General features: G+C 41.0%; 1 protein-coding gene across 1 annotated transcript in view; it reads left to right on the forward strand.

Moving 5' to 3' along the window:
* sema5a (sema domain, seven thrombospondin repeats (type 1 and type 1-like), transmembrane domain (TM) and short cytoplasmic domain, (semaphorin) 5A) overlaps window positions 1-18,129 on the forward strand; it is a 114,303-nt gene that overhangs the window by 53,820 nt on the left and 42,354 nt on the right. Inside the window, exons 6-11 of the mRNA XM_041066298.1 lie at window positions 2,206-2,304; window positions 6,124-6,337; window positions 7,652-7,937; window positions 9,825-9,960; window positions 14,484-14,688; window positions 17,582-17,789. Of these exons, the coding sequence (XP_040922232.1) occupies window positions 2,206-2,304; window positions 6,124-6,337; window positions 7,652-7,937; window positions 9,825-9,960; window positions 14,484-14,688; window positions 17,582-17,789 (1,148 nt within the window). The remainder of the gene's footprint in view (window positions 1-2,205; window positions 2,305-6,123; window positions 6,338-7,651; window positions 7,938-9,824; window positions 9,961-14,483; window positions 14,689-17,581; window positions 17,790-18,129) is intronic.

Consider the following 18,129-nt stretch of genomic DNA (forward strand, 5'->3'; position numbering starts at 1 on the left):
TTATTATGAAACTCAATAAAGCCTGAAATCAACATCTTTATTCAGACTTAACATATAGATTCACTGGGAATTCCTGCTTTGTTTCTGGGTTTGACCTTAAAGAGGATTTAAATCAACTTCATGTGAAGTAAAAAGATTCCCAACCACACCTTAACCCTTATTTATAGACCTTGAATAAAGGGAGTTCCTATTGTTTTTGTACTTTCTTTTTGTACTCAAGTGTATGTTTTTGTATGTGGTTAGCTGGCATGGTCTTTCTACCAAACAGCTGGTTTAGAGCTGAACTTGACTTGTAGGTGAACTGCCCAGCCCTAATCACTGTGTGTGTGTGTGTATGTGTGCGAGCACCGCTGTGTATTTATCCTCCTGTGAAAGGTGGTTAGGGACCTATAATAGGCATACACGGGCTGGCCAGCACAAGATAGCTGTTGTGAATTACAGACCAAAGCTACCTCAGTCCTTGAGAGTCACTGCTGTCTGGCGGAGCCGAATTGTTTTGCTCACTGTTCCCTTCTGAGGATCAGCTCCTGTTCACTAAGAATAGCATTAAAAGACTTCATTCTCCTGTAGTTGACAGGGCTTTCGATGGTTTATTACCTAGCTCAGCACGCAGCAATATACCATCGCTTAAGCCATTGCACAGATACCTTGCCTCTGCTTTGAGTGAATTTACAAGTGATTGTATTTTTCTTTTTCTTTTTTTCCCTAATGCACACGCCCGCTCTTCTCTTGTGTATTTGATTTATTTAAACCAGCAGAAGAAAGGAGAGTTAAATTGACTTGACAGGACTTGATTGCTGCCTCTGTTTTGTTTTATAATGCCAGAGCCAAGCATAACAGCCTCTGTATTACAGTACGGACGTGGAACATTTGTCAGGAAGTTTTCATAAACAAGTCAAGACTGTGAGGCCGGGCAAATATTAAAGATGCCGTTATTTACTGTAGAAACAAACTGCAGAGAAGAATTGAATAATGCAGACTCCTTCATAACATACCCCCACTCCTGTAGCTGTGCACACACACACATATGCAGGCATACAGTACATAACAAGCTGTACAAACAACACAGATATATAGACATACATGACAAGTGTAACTACAGACACACTAGTACGTCTTCTGTTGTGAACAGGCATACACATAAACACATACACACATACTTAGGCTGTGCTTAGCACCTGGAAACGAGTTGTTTTACGAGTCAACCTCCATCTTGACAGAGGGGAAATAAAAGCCCTTCCCTTCCCTCCTCCTTCCATCTCTCCTCCGGTGCCCTCCACTCCTAAATCAGACCCTTGAGAGGCGGAGGAGGAGGAGGGCGGATGGGGTTGGGGGGGTCGCCCTGGGCACCTCGAGTGGCTCAGACAATAGCAGATTTACAAGGTTTTAAATTTCTACGAGGGCCCCTCGTCAACCCAGCCGTGGCCCCTTTCAGATGGCGGGGACCTTAAGTTTATTACCTAGTCCTAGGACAAAAACAAATGGTGCTCTCTGACATGAATACTGACTGCTGTTGTTACATTTAATATGAGTTTTGTTGATGGAAATCCCCAAACCTGCATGAAAGCCTCCCAGCGATGTTGAGAGTTCAGGGCATTCAATGGCAATCAATCATTCAATCAATCATTCACTCCATCGGTCCCATTTTATTTTGGGCTCTTTTAACCAACTGCTGAATGGTTTTTCTAGAAACCCGTGCCAAAAACCTCAAAGGAGGAGTGAGCCAAGAAAACAGTAGTGAGCATGTACTTCACCATAATATAGAGGAAAGTGGTTTGAACTGATTAATGTAGCGAGCAGACTAAAAAGAAACATGATTGAATGAGAGAGGCATATACTTGCATTTCACTTTTTGACCAGTCAACAAAGCCAAGGCAATTTTCTAAACTAATCCTGAGTGGTTCTCTCCCACGCCTGCTGCATTTATCTGTTCTCCACCTCGTTTAGATCCTTCTCCAAATCTAGTCCCTGTTGAATTAAGATGTGACAGGGCTAAGCCGTGTGGGCATTAGCCTTGATTTGACTCTGTCAAGCTTGGCCACGTTTTGGAGTAGCTCTCCGGTGGTTGCAGGTGTTTGTCTCATTTATTGGCATAAAGTGTAATTTTGTCCCTCTGCCTAATGCTGCTGCTTGTCAATAGATAGATAATGGTGCCGCTGCTAACTGCTAACTGCGATATGTATGTTTGCTGGTGAATTTCCGCAGGAGGAATGCCAGAACTACATCAGGGTGCTGCTGGTGAATGGGAACAGGCTGTTTACCTGTGGAACCAACGCCTTCACCCCCATCTGCACCAACCGAACGGTAGGAACAACTGCCACGTTTCTTTTTATCTCCTTGGTTCCGTCCATGCTTTCCTTGCCTGCTCCTTCGTCTGATTAGGTTCACCCAAAAACTAGCCTTCCTGAAGCAATAGACTGTTTTTTGTCAGTGACATGAACCTTGCCCTGTAGGTTGTAGCGGTCCCACTGGCTTCCTACTCATGCTGCAGTGCGGTATGGAAGCTGACAGCAGCTGTAGTGACTTAGTGTCACATATATTGAAAATCTACAATACAGTTATTATTACTCCAGAAACACATCTTAATAAATCATAATCCTTCAGTAACCAGGATAAGTCTGATAACACAGCAGATTTGAAGACTGAAGTGTTTTTGATTAAACTGACAATGTCAGAAAGAAAGGTCAAGGTTGATCAACACATTTAATCAAGGTGCGATTGGGCCGTGATCTTGATATCACAGGATTTACTTTTAACCTCTCAAAGCTGTTCTTGCCTTCTCGTGTGCAGTCAGGGACGTAGACTAATTATAGGCTGAATCTTATTAAGCTCAGTTATTTAAGAAGTCATGTTATTTCAAACTTCTCCGATGCTGCAATCAAAATATTGCCTTAAGCTCATTACTCTCGATAATCACGGTTATCGTAACCTAACCTAACCCTACAAGTACACACATTCCTTGTCTCATCTGCGCTGCTTCGTGTCTACTACTCCCATGTTTTAAAGACGTTTCAGTTTTTGTAAAATTAACCACCGGTTTGTAACGTGCTGCTACCCTTTCATTTTTGTTACAAAAGCACAAAGTGCTAAAAACCATGTTTCTTGGTAAGTTAAGTGTCAGCTAAGAAATGTTTTTACACACTGTTCTTGGTGACAAGGGGCTCACCGAAGTTAAGTATGGACCATCATTTAAAATGTCATGAATATTTCACTTGCCTTAGAACAGTGATCGGGCCATATCAAACACCTGCGTACCTGCTGCGGGACTTCAGTGCATTGAGGTAGCAGGAATTTACTAATATGATGACATTTGTTTTTGTCCAAAAGCACTGCATCCAAAGGTCACAGGCTCATAATGACTGTTTACCACTGTGGAAATACATATAGTTGAAATGTCATGACATTATTATAGCAGTATTTCATCAGGCGCTGTCATATTTACCCACTGAACGTCCGTTAATGTGAAACACTGGTTGGTCACAGCAACAGCAATAGAATCACGCGCAGACAGATTTACTGTCAGCCATGATAGATTAACAGAGAGGGTGCAGAATACTCTATTAGTTTAATAAGTGCTCGGAGGTTATAGATTAAACAGCTGTTAATTTCTTTGACTTTAAGCCATTTGTTTCTGAAGAAGATGACCATGATGATGATGATGATGATAATGATAATTACAGGGATCATTATGTTGAGAAGAGTGTTTTGGGGAGGGGACCTTAGTTTTAATGATAAACTCATTCAAGGAAGTATCAACCAGGAGGACGTCTCTGCCATAAAAACATAAAAGAGGACACATTTCAGTTTTTTTTAATAGCTGTCTTATTTTTTGAAGAGGCAACAATGACAATAAACATTTTGAATTTATATAGTGAGATTTATGGATATGGTGTTTTGCAGTTGTTAAAACTAAAAGTCACATCAAGAAAGATGACTCTTATGACTCTTATTATGTCTTTCCATGACAGTATCAAGGACAGTATCAAAATAAATGTTGCATTTTGGGTTTACTGCTACTGCAGTCTACAAAAAGATCATTCTTTTACTTCAAAATAGTTTTCTAGAAAATCAAAGTACAGTTTCAAAAGACATAATCCATGTAAACAGGTAATTACATAAAAAGGTACTAATGATTCTAGTTTGTAATCTACTGTATATTAAAGTGTTATTTAATCAAAGGTCCACATGCCCACTGACCACTCAGACTATAAACACAATATATAACATGTAATATTCTGCTTACACTCACTTGACAGATAGCTGTGAGGATATGTCATTAACTAACCATCCACAGCGGAATAGTGAAAATCCAGTCCACTAATAGATCTCAAATCACACATATGGCTTGTGGCTAGATTTCCTGTCATAGTGGGTAGCTGAAAATTCTCTCAATAGCCACAGAAGGATCTCAGTAGCACCATACATAACACCCAACTGGCTCTCACAGCAGTCTGTCTAAACTGTGAGCTCTCTCTTTCCAAAAAGTCTCTATCAGAGCCATTCAGAGTCACTCCAGCATCCTTCTCGCACAGCTGCTGGGTCCACTATAGAGATGACTTTCACTCCGCTTCCTCAAAATGCAACGGATGCGCTGCAGTCTATCTATTTATCACTCATCCTCTTGTTTTTCTAAGTGACCCAGTTGACCTCAAAATGGCTATTCCGGCCCACAGAACAAGTCCCGTCAATACCAGGCTTTCATCTCAGGCCGGCAGAGCTCAGACAGGGCTGCTCTGTTTTGTTGTGGTTTGGGTGGAGCAGAGGTGGCGGGAGTTAACAGAACCCTTGATCCAAATCGACCGGCTCCAGGAAATTGGCTAAAGAAGTTGCCTGTTTCCCCCCAGCACATGCGCTGGCCTCCTGTGTGGAAGAGGTGTCCACAGATTATTCAGCCAGTGAAAATTTGAAAATGTGGGAGCAGAGAGGCGAGATTGAGCTCTGAATCTTTCTAGGCAAAAGCTTCTGCTGTCACTTCAGGTCTCCTCCAACCAAGGAAAAAATGTGGAACCGGGCTGATTGATAGAAAATTGCAAATAGGATCATTTTAATTACCTTTTGCAGATTTCAGAACCTGAGATTAGTGCGATCTCTTTACTTTGCATCATGTATTTGCCCACAAAACTTAGATGAACTTGGATGGAAGCACAAACCATGACTTAATCCCCATATACTGTGTTTACTTTTGCACCATAAAATATAATTACATCTTGGATTTTAAAAAAAATGCTTTACTCTTTTTTTGGTATTCAAGGCTGAGTCACTGAGCTATGGCCTGTATTATTATTATTTTTTTTTAAGTGGGAACCAGTGCAGTGTGTCAGGACTAAGCCAGGGTCATGCTGTAAAGTATTTTTAAAAAAGCGGGGACTTGGATTTGGCTTCGTATTCAAAGGCAGAATGCGAGGGAAGACTGCATCTTACATCAAGCCTCTTTTGAATTCAGAGAGGCTTCTTAAAGATGCGGTGTAATAATGTTATAACCAGGCTAACAGCTGGTTGGCCTGTGCAGACCAAGGAGACACTGCAGTCAAGAGCAACTTGATTTAAGGAGCCTCTTTTAGGAATTTTATTGCTTTCTTAACAGGTGGTTTCTTAACATTAGACGTGAGGCAGCTGCTCTGCGTGTGTGTTTTACGCTGCTAATGATTCTAAATGTGTTCTCTGATTATGTTTCCTGCTCCTGAAGGTTTTTCTCTCATATATATATATTTATTTATTTATTTATGTGTGCTTCACAGTCGATGTAAACCAAACAAAAACATAATGAGATGAAGTATTTATTTTGAGTCTGCACCATTTGCATATTGGCAGGAACAAACAAAACATTACCAGACTTCTCCGATTTGAATTTTAATGCTGCCCTTTGATACTCTGTCCTATATTTTTATGCTGGTTTTCTACACTCATCCGTTATTTAGAAAAAACGAAGAAAATGCTTCCTATTCCCATGGATATTGCATCTTATTGCTTTAGTTTCCAAACTCAGGGGATATTCCTTCTGCAAACTATCCAAAATAATTTTCCTTTAGTGCCAGTGTATGTGCCCTTCAAATGCTTATTTTTGCATTTCCATTATAAACCTTCCACCTTTCGTTCCCTTCGACTTTTCTCTCTGTGTTACAGTTGACTAATCTGACGGAGATCCACGATCAGATCAGCGGGATGGCTCGGTGTCCCTACAACCCCCTCCACAACTCCACCGCCCTCATCACCTCCAGCGGGGAGCTTTACGCCGCCACTGCCATGGACTTCTCTGGACGAGACCCTGCCATTTACCGCAGTCTGGGCGGTCTACCGCCATTGCGCACCGCCCAGTACAACTCCAAGTGGCTCAATGGTAAGGGGTTGCCAAAGTTTGGGTTCCAGACAGATGCTGTAGTTTATGTAACTATATGTAAAAGTTGTTGCATAAAGAAGATGAGCTTTTTTAAATAGAAAGAAAAACAATAAAGGAGAAAATTGCCTTTTGCAAAGCTATTAAACATCAACACTGCAGCTGGTGGGGATTCAGTGTTTTGCTCAAGGATACTTAAGCATGGCAGATGTTTATCTAACATGGGAGTTGGAATCTGTCTCTCTTGGTTGAGGGATTGTATTCCTCCTCAAATCACCACTGTGCTGCTCAAAGTAGTGTAGCGAATGCTGAAAAAGAAGATCCTCTCTTCATAATTGTTCTCCTGCCTTTCATCAGCAAAAACAATTATTTCTAAAGTTACAAAGCGACTAGAAAATCTTTATATTTATCTTGCCCTTTCTTTGCAGTGCATGAATTTTTCAGAAATCAATGTCTTTTTTTTTTCCCCTCCCTGAAAGCTCAGACTCACTTCAAGCACTAACCTCCTCAGGTTGGAGAACTTCAGACAGCTTAAGGTGTCCAGCCCACAGAAGAGCAGGTCAATCAGTATCTTGTCAGCAAGTGACTTTTATCTGATTCACATTTAAGCTAAATTGAAAAAATAAATTAAAAGCCACCGCATGCATTGCTTTGCAGCAACCTTCTGGGAAAAGGTTTAATCGCTAATTTTATGGCAAATTGATTTTTTCCCTCTGTCTACCCCCCCCCCCCCCCCCCCCTTTTACACTGCCCTCCAAAGGTGCAGAGGAGAAGAGGGTTGAAATGAGAAGTGGGGGGGAAACACTTTCATTTAAAGGTGAATTAAATCACTGTCAGCGAGAATAAAGTGTGCGGTTTAGGTCCAATAATGTCATACATAAAGATGAACGCCTTAGTCGTGACAGTGTCGTGGGGGTCGCGCGTTTCAGATAGGGTGAGAGTTATTACGCTACACCTGTTTGGGCCATTTCTCATCCTAACCTTTAGGTTTTGGGGAGTGAAAAATTAGTTTTCTTATTGCAACACAACGCCATTAATAACATGGCCTGTAGTTATTAATCCTGATCACCTGCTGTTGTGTGGGCTGCACGCTTACACACACTGCAAGTCAATCAGTCATAGCACATACACATTTGCTCTCCCACTCCCTCTTACTCCCACAACCTTAAATATTTTCTTTTGGTATTTCTTCTTCCCCTCTCTGCACTTCATCTTTTTCTTTGCTGTCGTCAATTTTTATTTCTGTTTATTCTATCTCTTTCTGGCATTCTTTCTCCCACTCATTTTCCTCCTCTCCGGTTTCCTCTCTTTCGACAGAACCGAACTTCGTCTCCTCCTATGATATCGGGAACTTCACCTACTTCTTCTTCCGGGAAAACGCGGTGGAGCACGACTGCGGCCGTACGGTGTTTTCCCGTGCCGGACGTGTCTGTAAGAATGACATTGGCGGTCGCTTCCTCCTGGAGGACACGTGGACCACCTTCATGAAGGCCAGGCTGAACTGCTCCCGACCCGGAGAGATCCCCTTCAACTACAACGAGCTGCAGGGAACGTTCTACCTGCCAGAGCTGGAGTTGCTCTACGGCATTTTTACTACCAACGTGTAAGTAACATGATACATTCTCAAAATACAATGATTACAATTAACTTACTTCTACTATTACTTAGAAAATGTATGACTTTGTTCCATCAGAATTTATATCCACAGTTTTTGTTTTCCATTCTCACAAACCACATTAGAAGCTTACAATAATAATTGGTTGTTTATTCCAGACAGACAGACATCTACACCAGCAGGAGATAACAGCATAGCGTAGAAAGAGATAGCACTGACATGTATTTCAGTGTAAACCTAATTAGTCCTAGTGATGAACGTATCACAAGAGTCTTTTCCTTATTTTAGAGTAACATCCTTGTTGGACTGCTTAGCGTACTCGGACAGCCTACATTTATTTGTTCATATTTTGACGCTATGTCATGTTGTTCAACAAACCCATTTTAGTAGTTCCATTTCATTTTTTATTTACATAATATCTTTGTTTACAAGTTAATTTTTTCCCCCTCCACAAGTGATTTCTTTGTATATGTTTCCCAGTTCTGTTTTCCTCTTTATTTTGCTCTTTTTAATTTTAATTAGCAAATTTGGAAATGCAGCCTTTGTAAATAATCAGATCAAATTATCAACCAATTATCAAATCATTTGAATCAAATGATTTGATAATCAAATGATTATCAAATCATTTGATTCAATTTTTTTTAAAAAAGTTTCAGTGTTAAAGTCATTTTCCACAATCACTCCAGTTCCATTGGTGTATTTGATTGTCTGTAGAATTTGTATTCTTTGTGAAGAATGACCCAAATTGAGATCCAGCTCACAGTGCCTTGATATCAGATGAAAAATACCAACACACCATCACATTTTGCTTTTATTCTTTGCTGTTGCACCAACAGAATAGCTTCATGTATAATTCACAGTGTTTTGAGCACTGTAAATTTTGTAAACACATACACCAAGACTGCATCCATATTAACTTGGCACATGACATTTTTGTACCATACATACAGAGAATGTAAACTGAATGAGGCATGACAGTGTTGTTTACTTGGCCAAGTGTATTTTAAGTTGAATTTCAAGTTACAGCTACAAACACAGTTGTGTGTTCCAGCAGCGATCTGACATTTAAATTTCATGAAAGAAGCTTATTATCACTTAGCGTACAATGAATCGTGCATATGGAGGATTAAAGAGATGTGATGCATCCGTGGATTAAAACCATTACTTTCTATTTTCACGAGCATCACAACCATTTCCTCTTTTTTCCTCTTTTTGTCCCTCCATCTTTCTTCTTTTTTGTTTTTTTTTTGCTTTCTCATACACACAAACACACGCACACGAACACACCATTATTAAAAGCTGAGTAATCTATTCTTTATGGTCAATGCCTTCACATTGCTGAAAAAGAAGTCTTTTGAAGGGTATTGGAAACATTTCCCCCTGCAGGCCCAGAGTTTAATGAACAGCCGCATTGGATTATAATTCACATCGCCGAAGTCTCACAGTTTGAGTTGAGACTTAATACTCTCATTCTTTACTTTCTCTTCAGAAGGGAGGAGACCGGTACTTGTTGAAACTGACAGCTTAAAAAGTCAAAGCTGTATTTCAGGCCCGAGATCTGTACAGTTAATCAGACAAGCTGAACAGTTTAATTGTGTCCTCATGCCTGATTTATAATCCAATAATGACAATCACTTACGCCAGCGTCTGTGCGTGTCTGTCCAGTGTTTGATTTGTGTTGTTGACTGAATGCAGTGCAAACATAAAGAGGTCAACTTTACAAATAGGCAACCAACAATATCTGAACAGAGTTTCCCGTTGGTACGGTGGTGTCCTTTTCAAAATTTCTGTCCTCAGCTACTGTGCTTTACTCTGTTTCTCCCTCTCCCATTCATCATCCCCCTTACTTGGGTCTCTCTCTCCCCTGACTTTCAGAAACAGCATTGCTGCATCTGCGGTGTGTGCCTTCAATCTCAGTGCCATATCACAGGTTTTCAACGGGCCCTTCAAGTACCAGGAGAACTCGCGTTCCGCCTGGCTGCCCTACCCCAACCCCAACCCAGACTTTCAGGTAACAAAACTATACAGAAGAATATTTTTGTACAGCCATGCTTCAGCTGTAGCTAAATGCTAACGTCAGCATGTTAACATGCATGAAATGATAATATATTGATGTTTACCAGGTATACATGTGTACATCTACCATGTTTACCGTCTTCGTTTAGTGTGTGAGCATGCTACTATTTGCTAATTAGTATTAAACTAAAGGTACCACTGAGGCAGGTGATGGTGCTAGAGGAAAAGTTTACCTAATGTATTCTCAATCCATAAAGAAGATGTAGAGATATTGCACAGGATAAAAAAAAAATTCTACATATTGGTGGCACTTTATGAAAATTAAGGGTATTACCAATAGGATTCATCCTCTTGGGACCATGAATGTACATCATTTCTATTCCAATCTATCTGATAGTTATTTGTTGGGGACCAACTGACCAACCAACCATTGATTGGCTTTGCCATCTCGAGAGCCATGCTACTAAAAACATGTTTAGTATCACACTCCATGTGTGAGTTGAAAACTCAGAGCTAATCTTTGATGACCATTTGTTCATGAATGAGGTTAATTTATACCCAACACACTGTCCAATCAGCCAAACAATGTGCACAGCTGGGCGCATGCCTAAGGAAATTTATGCATATGGAATGTATGCGTATATTCTCATAAATAAATGTGTGTTGATCCTGATGAGGCTGCTTCAGACTCCCAGTGAGCGCTTCACTCTCATTAATTTCCGTTCTCTTTCAATCACCCCCCCTCTCTGCTCAGAGACACACACATTACGACCGCTCGTTATAAAATCCAGTGATTTTTACAATGGCTCAGTTGCTCCTTTAAGATGTCTCACAGCCTTATTCTTTGAACTGCAGTAATAATTAAGTGTTGTAATGTCGTAATAAACTGTCCTTGTTTTTGCTCAAGTGCCATTTTATGTTTATACTCCATCCTAAAACCCAGAGGGGCAAACCAAGAAACACCGGGGCACCTTATCCCAATTTGAGGCGCTGCTCGATACTGATGACACAGAGGGAATGTTTTATGAGCACAAGAAGAAGCTCTCAGTTGTATCAGGCTTAGCAGATAGTGAGGGAGCTAATCCACGCAGCTCTCCATGAGGGATTGAATTCCCTCTGAGGTCTGGCTGCCAGTGGGTGACACACGCCTCACTTCCACACGTGTTTCCCATCATGGCCCCTCAATCATGTTTCCGTCAAACCGGCAGATGCATGAGCACTCGCACTGCCTGCTATCGAGAACTTACACACACATTATCTATAATGACACGCTCATGCAGGAGAAGTGGATGAAATGCTCATGCAGAAAAAGTGCTAGCTGTGACAGTTGACTAAAAAAAAAAAGAAAAAACACATGCACACACCCACAAATCTGTGACATATGAAGCGTCTCCCTGCTGTCATACATTCACATATCTACATGTCAGCAGAAAACCAATTTTCTCTATCTGGTCAGTGCTGACCAGAGTCTTATCCTGTTCAGCGTACTGTAGGTACATTACAGAGGGGTTTCTATATTCCATAGGTGTTCTTAAGGCTGTGTTCCTCAAGGATGAACCAGGATCAGTTCTTCCTCTCAATCCCCATCTCTCCACTTAAGCTATGGCACAATAGCCGCTCCTCACCGCTGGACCGATGCGCACTTTATCTAGGTTTCAGTGACATCTTCATCAAGCATTTGTCAATGTTGGGGGATTAGATTTACGAGCTCGGGATTTATGGCCTGTCTGTTTTCATCCCTTTGTGCACACACACCTACACACATGTACACGCACAACCATATACCTACAGGACACCAGCACCCATAAAAGCCAGTGACCCCATACATATCTTATGTACACATATACAGGCACAAAATATAGTGGGATATAGATTGCCGCCAAATAGGGATAATTATGACTGTGAGCTCATCACTCAACACACACGCTGGTCATTGATTGAGAGCTTAATTCCCTGTCTGTCTGCAGCGAAAATCCCCCCATTTATTTGAACCACACGGATTGATCCAGCTGGGTTTATTCAGGCTATGAGTCATGTTCGTTGTGCATTAGGAGCTAATACCGTCTCTGTGTTGTATAGGTCTTCTGTCACACTGTAATTGCTTACTGTAAAAATGCATTCATTGTTAAGCATTCAAAGTTAGACTCTGAGCCAAATGCTGATGGAAAGTTTTGTTATTTAATACATTTCAAGAGGAACAAAAAAAACAGAGGTGTCAGTTTTCCGCGCTTTGCTCTCAACATTACGAATGATTTGATTAGATTTTGAGCCAGGGCTGTCAAAACATAATAATCAGCTCTTATAGCAATGCTAAAATTTTACAAACAAACCCGGGGACGCATTTTAAACAAAATGGCCATTTTGCAAAAACATGCTGTAAAACAACCGGATTTCTCAGGGGCACTTATCATCCTGGCAGAGCACTGCGCTGATGATGAGCAGGACAGCTGAGTGTTGGATGGGCCCTCAGCCAAATGATGTCCCTCACCTTGACTGTACCATGGAAATCACAACATCCATCTCTATGTACATTCACAGTTGTAGTAGACCTTCAGCGGTCTTTGTCTCGCTGTGGCGAAATATGATCATGCTCAGGACGCTTGCAATGCAATGCAAGGACAAACCACAAGAGGAAACCTTAGACATATGTTATTATGTAGCGAACACCACACACACACACAAAACATATTTTTGCCATAAGCAAGAGGCACATTGAAGGCACATATACACACAGTGTTGCATTTCCCTGTCCTTCAGGGCTTTAATTTCCCATCTCCTGATGTGGCGAGGGCACTGATCCGTTGCCCATCCCGGGGAAGCCCTTCATGTTTCTCATCCGTCATCCCAGGGAAGGCCAAGGATTGATCTGTATAAAGTCTCAGTGCTGCTGCTACTGTAGCTGGTCAGCAGGAACTAATCGCCACCCAAGGCCTAGTTTTTAGCCTTGTTTTGACAAGGGTGTGTATCATTAGCCTGGAGCAATATTCGTGCAGTCCATCTGAGTCACTACGTTCAAAACAAAAACAGTACCCGTCATTTGGGTTTGTGTAATTGTCGAGCACAGCTTATTTTTGTTTTCTCTGCTCTGTGTCTTAGAGTAGGCCTATTCTTTGTGGATGGGGCCTCAATCCACAATCCTGACCCCAGCCTGGGACCACTTTTACTGAAAAGGACATGCATGGTTAGCTCTACTCATCCAGCTCTGCCTCAGCTTGACTATCTTAAAGCTTCACCTTGCCTCGCTCTGCTTAGCAGGAAAAAAAAGGCTCTCCATTTCTACTCCAAGAAACGAATATTATCACTGTCCTGTGAAAATCGAATAACAACACGTAAACTTTGGACAATATGCTACAAATATTTACGCTGTATATTCTTTGCAGTTCGGTTTAGTATGCTATTAGTGCTACAACGGCTCATGATAACACTGCCTGCCTCAGATAGCAGTGTATTATGTAATATACTATATTCTATACAGTACTGGTTGGAACCTCTTTCAGCTTAGAAAGCAATATTTCAGAGTGTCAAAGATCATTTCTTCTTTTCCAGAACAAAAGAAATACAGTTAAAATAATGTAATTTAAATGAAAGGAATTAACATATTTTACTGTTAAAAATACATATGAACCTTTGCAACCCGTAGTGGCACAAAAATAGAAACTATACTTTTGACTCCTTAATATTTCCTTCTTTTAAATTCCCTTTGGAAACAGTTCGCTTTATTGAACTCCTTTTAATAAATGAACAGGGGGAAATATCATACATACCAGATATTTCCACAATATAACCAAGTGTCGTGATACTGACTCTGCAGCAGTAGCAAAACACTACTGGGACATAAAAGGAGTCAACAGTAGCTGATAAAACCAAATTAATATGTGACAATGAAATGACCTATCTATGTGCAATACTTCTGTTATTGCTACTGCAATGTTTTCTAGGCTCCTAAAATCTTGGGTGCAAGTCATTTTGATACTTTATTTGTTGGGGACTCCTTTGTCTGAATGATATTGCTGAATTCAGAGAGAGCTTTTTTTTTATTTATTTTTTTTTTCACTCAGAAATATTATGAACAGCAGTAATGAAGCTCTAAAGATGAAACCCTTTTTAAGATGTAAGCTTATTTTTGAGGTGAAAAATGAACAATCAAGACACATTATTGTTGGGGTACCAATAAAACTCACCAGCAATATATATGCATATGAGAAAAGAATCTAATAAAAGAGATAACTACTTGCTCAGTCAAACATTCATTCACTCGCCTTCCATCAGCCGCGGTGTATTGACTACAAAGCCTTAAGGTTGTGAGGATAGCAAACCATTGCAATGAGCCAGCAATTGACTTAGAACCTTTGTTCATTTAAACATTCAATCCCTCTCTTTTCCCATCTATGGATGTACTTCTAGGCAGAAAATTGTAAGCTTATTAATGTAGCTTTGTCATCCCAGAGAGCTTGACTTTTATCAGTGTGCAGTACTGCAGTCAAACCTTTTTCCTTCCTGACTTCCCCACCTCCACAGTGCGGCACCATTGACTCTGGCTCCTACGTGAACCTGACCGAAAGAAACCTGCAAGACGCCCAGAAGTTTTTGCTGATGCACGAGGTGGTCCAACCCGTGGTTCCCGTGCCCTACTTCATGGAGGACAACGTGCGCTTCACTCATGTGGCTGTGGATGTGGTGCAGGGGAAGGACATGCTGTTTCACATCATCTACCTGGCTACTGGTAGGTGCCTAGCACTGGGTGTGCGTGTTCGCCACTTTTTAGATTTGTTCTGCGCATGGGTGCATGTTTTACAAAATTGATCTGCTCTTTACATACATTTAAAGCATTGGTGTCTACCTACTGTACATATTGCTGTCTGCTGTCTCTGCTGTGATTTTGTGGCCTGAAAACATATTTTTAAAATGAGATTCTCAGTATGAGCTATGGGTTCTTACTGATATTGCACAGTTCTCTGATATATTTAGAGCAGTTTGGGTTATTTCACATGGGAGATTGTCTTTTATTTTTGTCTACATACAGTAAATACTTAAGATTTCAGGGGCTCTAAGCCCTTGAAGTGCACTCTTTTCATAAGACAACAGGCCTGCCAGAAGAATAATAAAACCAATACCTCTGTATTTCTGAGAAGACATCAAAGCTTAGTCTTCTGACACAAGTTTGATCACTCTTTGCCTCCATATGCTCCCCATATGCACTGACAGAACACACTCACATGTGACACCACATATCACTCCTATGCAGTCACTCACAAAGACATCATAAACAGCACGAAACAGCCAACGTTCATGTGTCAAGAGAAGACAGATGGGTAATTAATAAATATGACACACACACAGTTCTATATAACCCTTAACCGTTTTCCCTGTCTGAACTGCATGGTACTGCCTGCTTATCAGTAGACTGTTTGATCATACTGGTGCAACAATATGTGATGTTAGACTTGGCAAAGCGCTGAAAACAGTATCAGCAAGATGCCAGACGTGCACCAGTGTCTGTTCTGTATTATGATATAACACTCTGTATGGATTATGAACAGATGTACCGAACAGAATTTAAACGGAGTGTCCCACTTCGCCGTGCTAATATACCATAGGCCAACTGGGAAATGTCAACTTTATCCTCCTGTAGTAGCATCAGTGTTATTTTAGGATATATCGCATTGAGTACAAGCACACACACTCTCATGCACACAGCCTGTTCCAGTTCACTGCCTCTGTGCTTGGCATCTCCCTCAAAAACTCCCCGCTCATTGTTTGCATGGTACTGTGATCAATGTAGCGTCAGACCAGAGCTGCCCACACTGCAAGTTCCCCAGACACTAACCAGACGCTAATGAAAACATCTGAAACTCTGCCAACGCCATTGGGTAGCGTACATACTGTAACTAATCATGTGCTATTATTAATGCTTTAACGCGCTCTGCTGATTGGGGCCGGAGTGGAGAATCTGATAGCTTCAAACTCGGGGGTCCACAGAAGTCAAGGTGTTGGGATCTTCCATACGAACACATGGCTTGCAGTAGTTTCATCTAAATCTAAATTTTATTCAGCCTTTATTAGTAATTTCAGCCCTGCAGCACCATTTTACTCCTTCAGTCAGCATGAACAGAGTTCATGCAAAAGATTTTTAAATATCCTGATTTACCAAAGTCTTCGATTCCTACGTAGATGCAGAGTTGAGTCTTAGTAAAGGTGCATGCCCTGAGAAAATTTTTTTTTACTTACTTATTACATACTACTCATTGAAGTAATTACTTCTGTACTTATACAACATAAGTAATTGCTACTTTTGTTACTCAGTCCAACTCCCTCAAAGGTGCCTTGAAATAACTTCGAAGTCCCCACACTGGCATGTCACGGATGAACTGATAAATAAGTTTGGAAAAAAGTTTAAGAAAATTGAGAAAAAGTTGTAAATTTTGCCATTTTTAGATCATACCATTGAAGCAAAAATGCTGATGAGTAGACATGAAGAACAAATTTAGAGTCTAGGCCACACTGTTCTTGAAATATGATCCAACGCCTCAAACCTGATTAATACAGTGCCACCATGTGCACAGTGCTTCATTTTTTGGTTGTAGGAATGTAGGACCCTGTCATTAAGTTTCATGTTTCTGTGTTTAGCACCTTTATTGGAAGTTATATTACCAAACCAACTTAGAACACACAACACGTAAATAAGACAAAAGATGACTTTGTTAGCAGCTAGTTGCCTTTCTACGCTTCAAGTCCCAGCACCAAGTTGGCATGACCCGGATCAGTCTATTCACTGAACGCAGAGTGACTTCACTGATATCAGCCCTAAATTACTCTTGGTATGACAACTAACCCCAAAATGTCGAAGTAATGAAGTGGCATAAGTGACTGTATATAATTAATGAATTTCAAAGAAAGTAAGTACTGCGTGAGTAACTAACCCTAACCTTAACCCTGCCCAACACTGCTTGGGGCAATACTTAACTTTTACATTCCCTACCTTGAAACTATCTATTAGCAATTCACCCTTCTTCCTTTGGCATCACTGTGCACCTTATTACTTTTTCTTCACCCAGGGGATTTCATGTAATGTATAATAGATGATGTTTGTTTTAGCTCTCCCAAAAGAGAATATGCCTCTAACTTCATCTCAAGGGGGCCTACCTTACATAAAAGAAAGGTCAGGACATATTCCCAATGACATGGATTTCCACACTCTTCTCTTGCAAAACTACAAAGTGGTTTCCTCCCTTGTAATGTCCCCTTAAAGTAAAGTAGGCCAGAAATCATGTATTCAGGTGCCATATCAATTCCCTGGTTGCATCAACAGCATTGCATGTTGATGGCATAACCAAGCCTGGCACACCAGCAGCCACCAGTCTTTTTGACAGTCTTATTTCAGAGTCTCCCTTTTAGGGAGTAATTGTAGTGTGGCTCACATCGAGTTCACATCAGCTTGTGTTCAGTTTTTCTTATGCAGGTTACTTTTTTTGGTTGTTTCTCTCCTCTTTGAACTCTCTGTTATTCTTACCCTACCTCTCCTTTGCTTTTTCCTCTTCTACTTTAATTTTTTCACATGGAGATCAACACTGTCCTTCCTCTTTATGACCACATCTTCCCTCTTCTTTCTCTTCCAGATTATGGTTCCATCAGGAAAGTGCTTTCCCCTCTCAATCAGTCCACTGGGAGCTGCTTATTGGAGGAAATCGAGTTGTTCCCGCCCAGGAAGAGGCAGCCGATCCGAAGCCTGCTGATCTTGCACAGCCGCAGCGAGCTTTATGTGGGTGTAAGAGACCAGGTCATCAAGATCCCGCTCAAGAGATGCAGCTACCACAAGAGCAGAGAGTGAGCAAATACACACACACAAACACCATTAATCTGAATGGAAAGTGTCAAAAGCAAATGTGCACACAACAAAGTTTTAAAGCTCCCTCTCATAAGATGCTCTTTATCTGACAGGGCCAGGCCTGTGTTGTTGGTCAGGGGGCCTTTGCTGAGATTTAAAACCCTGTAAATCAGCTTTCGTCTGAGCCACTGGAGGTGCCCGCGGCTGCCCTCTGTCTTCTGTTGTGCTGTCTTCCTCGAGTTGTCATTGACCCATACATAAAACCATGCATTTTCTGCCTCACGCACAGTCCTGTTGCATCTGTGTGTGTGTTTATCTGATATATTGAGTTTCTGTCTG

This window comes from Toxotes jaculatrix, chromosome 20, assembly GCF_017976425.1.
Source record: "Toxotes jaculatrix isolate fToxJac2 chromosome 20, fToxJac2.pri, whole genome shotgun sequence".
NCBI lineage: Eukaryota > Metazoa > Chordata > Actinopteri > Toxotidae > Toxotes > Toxotes jaculatrix.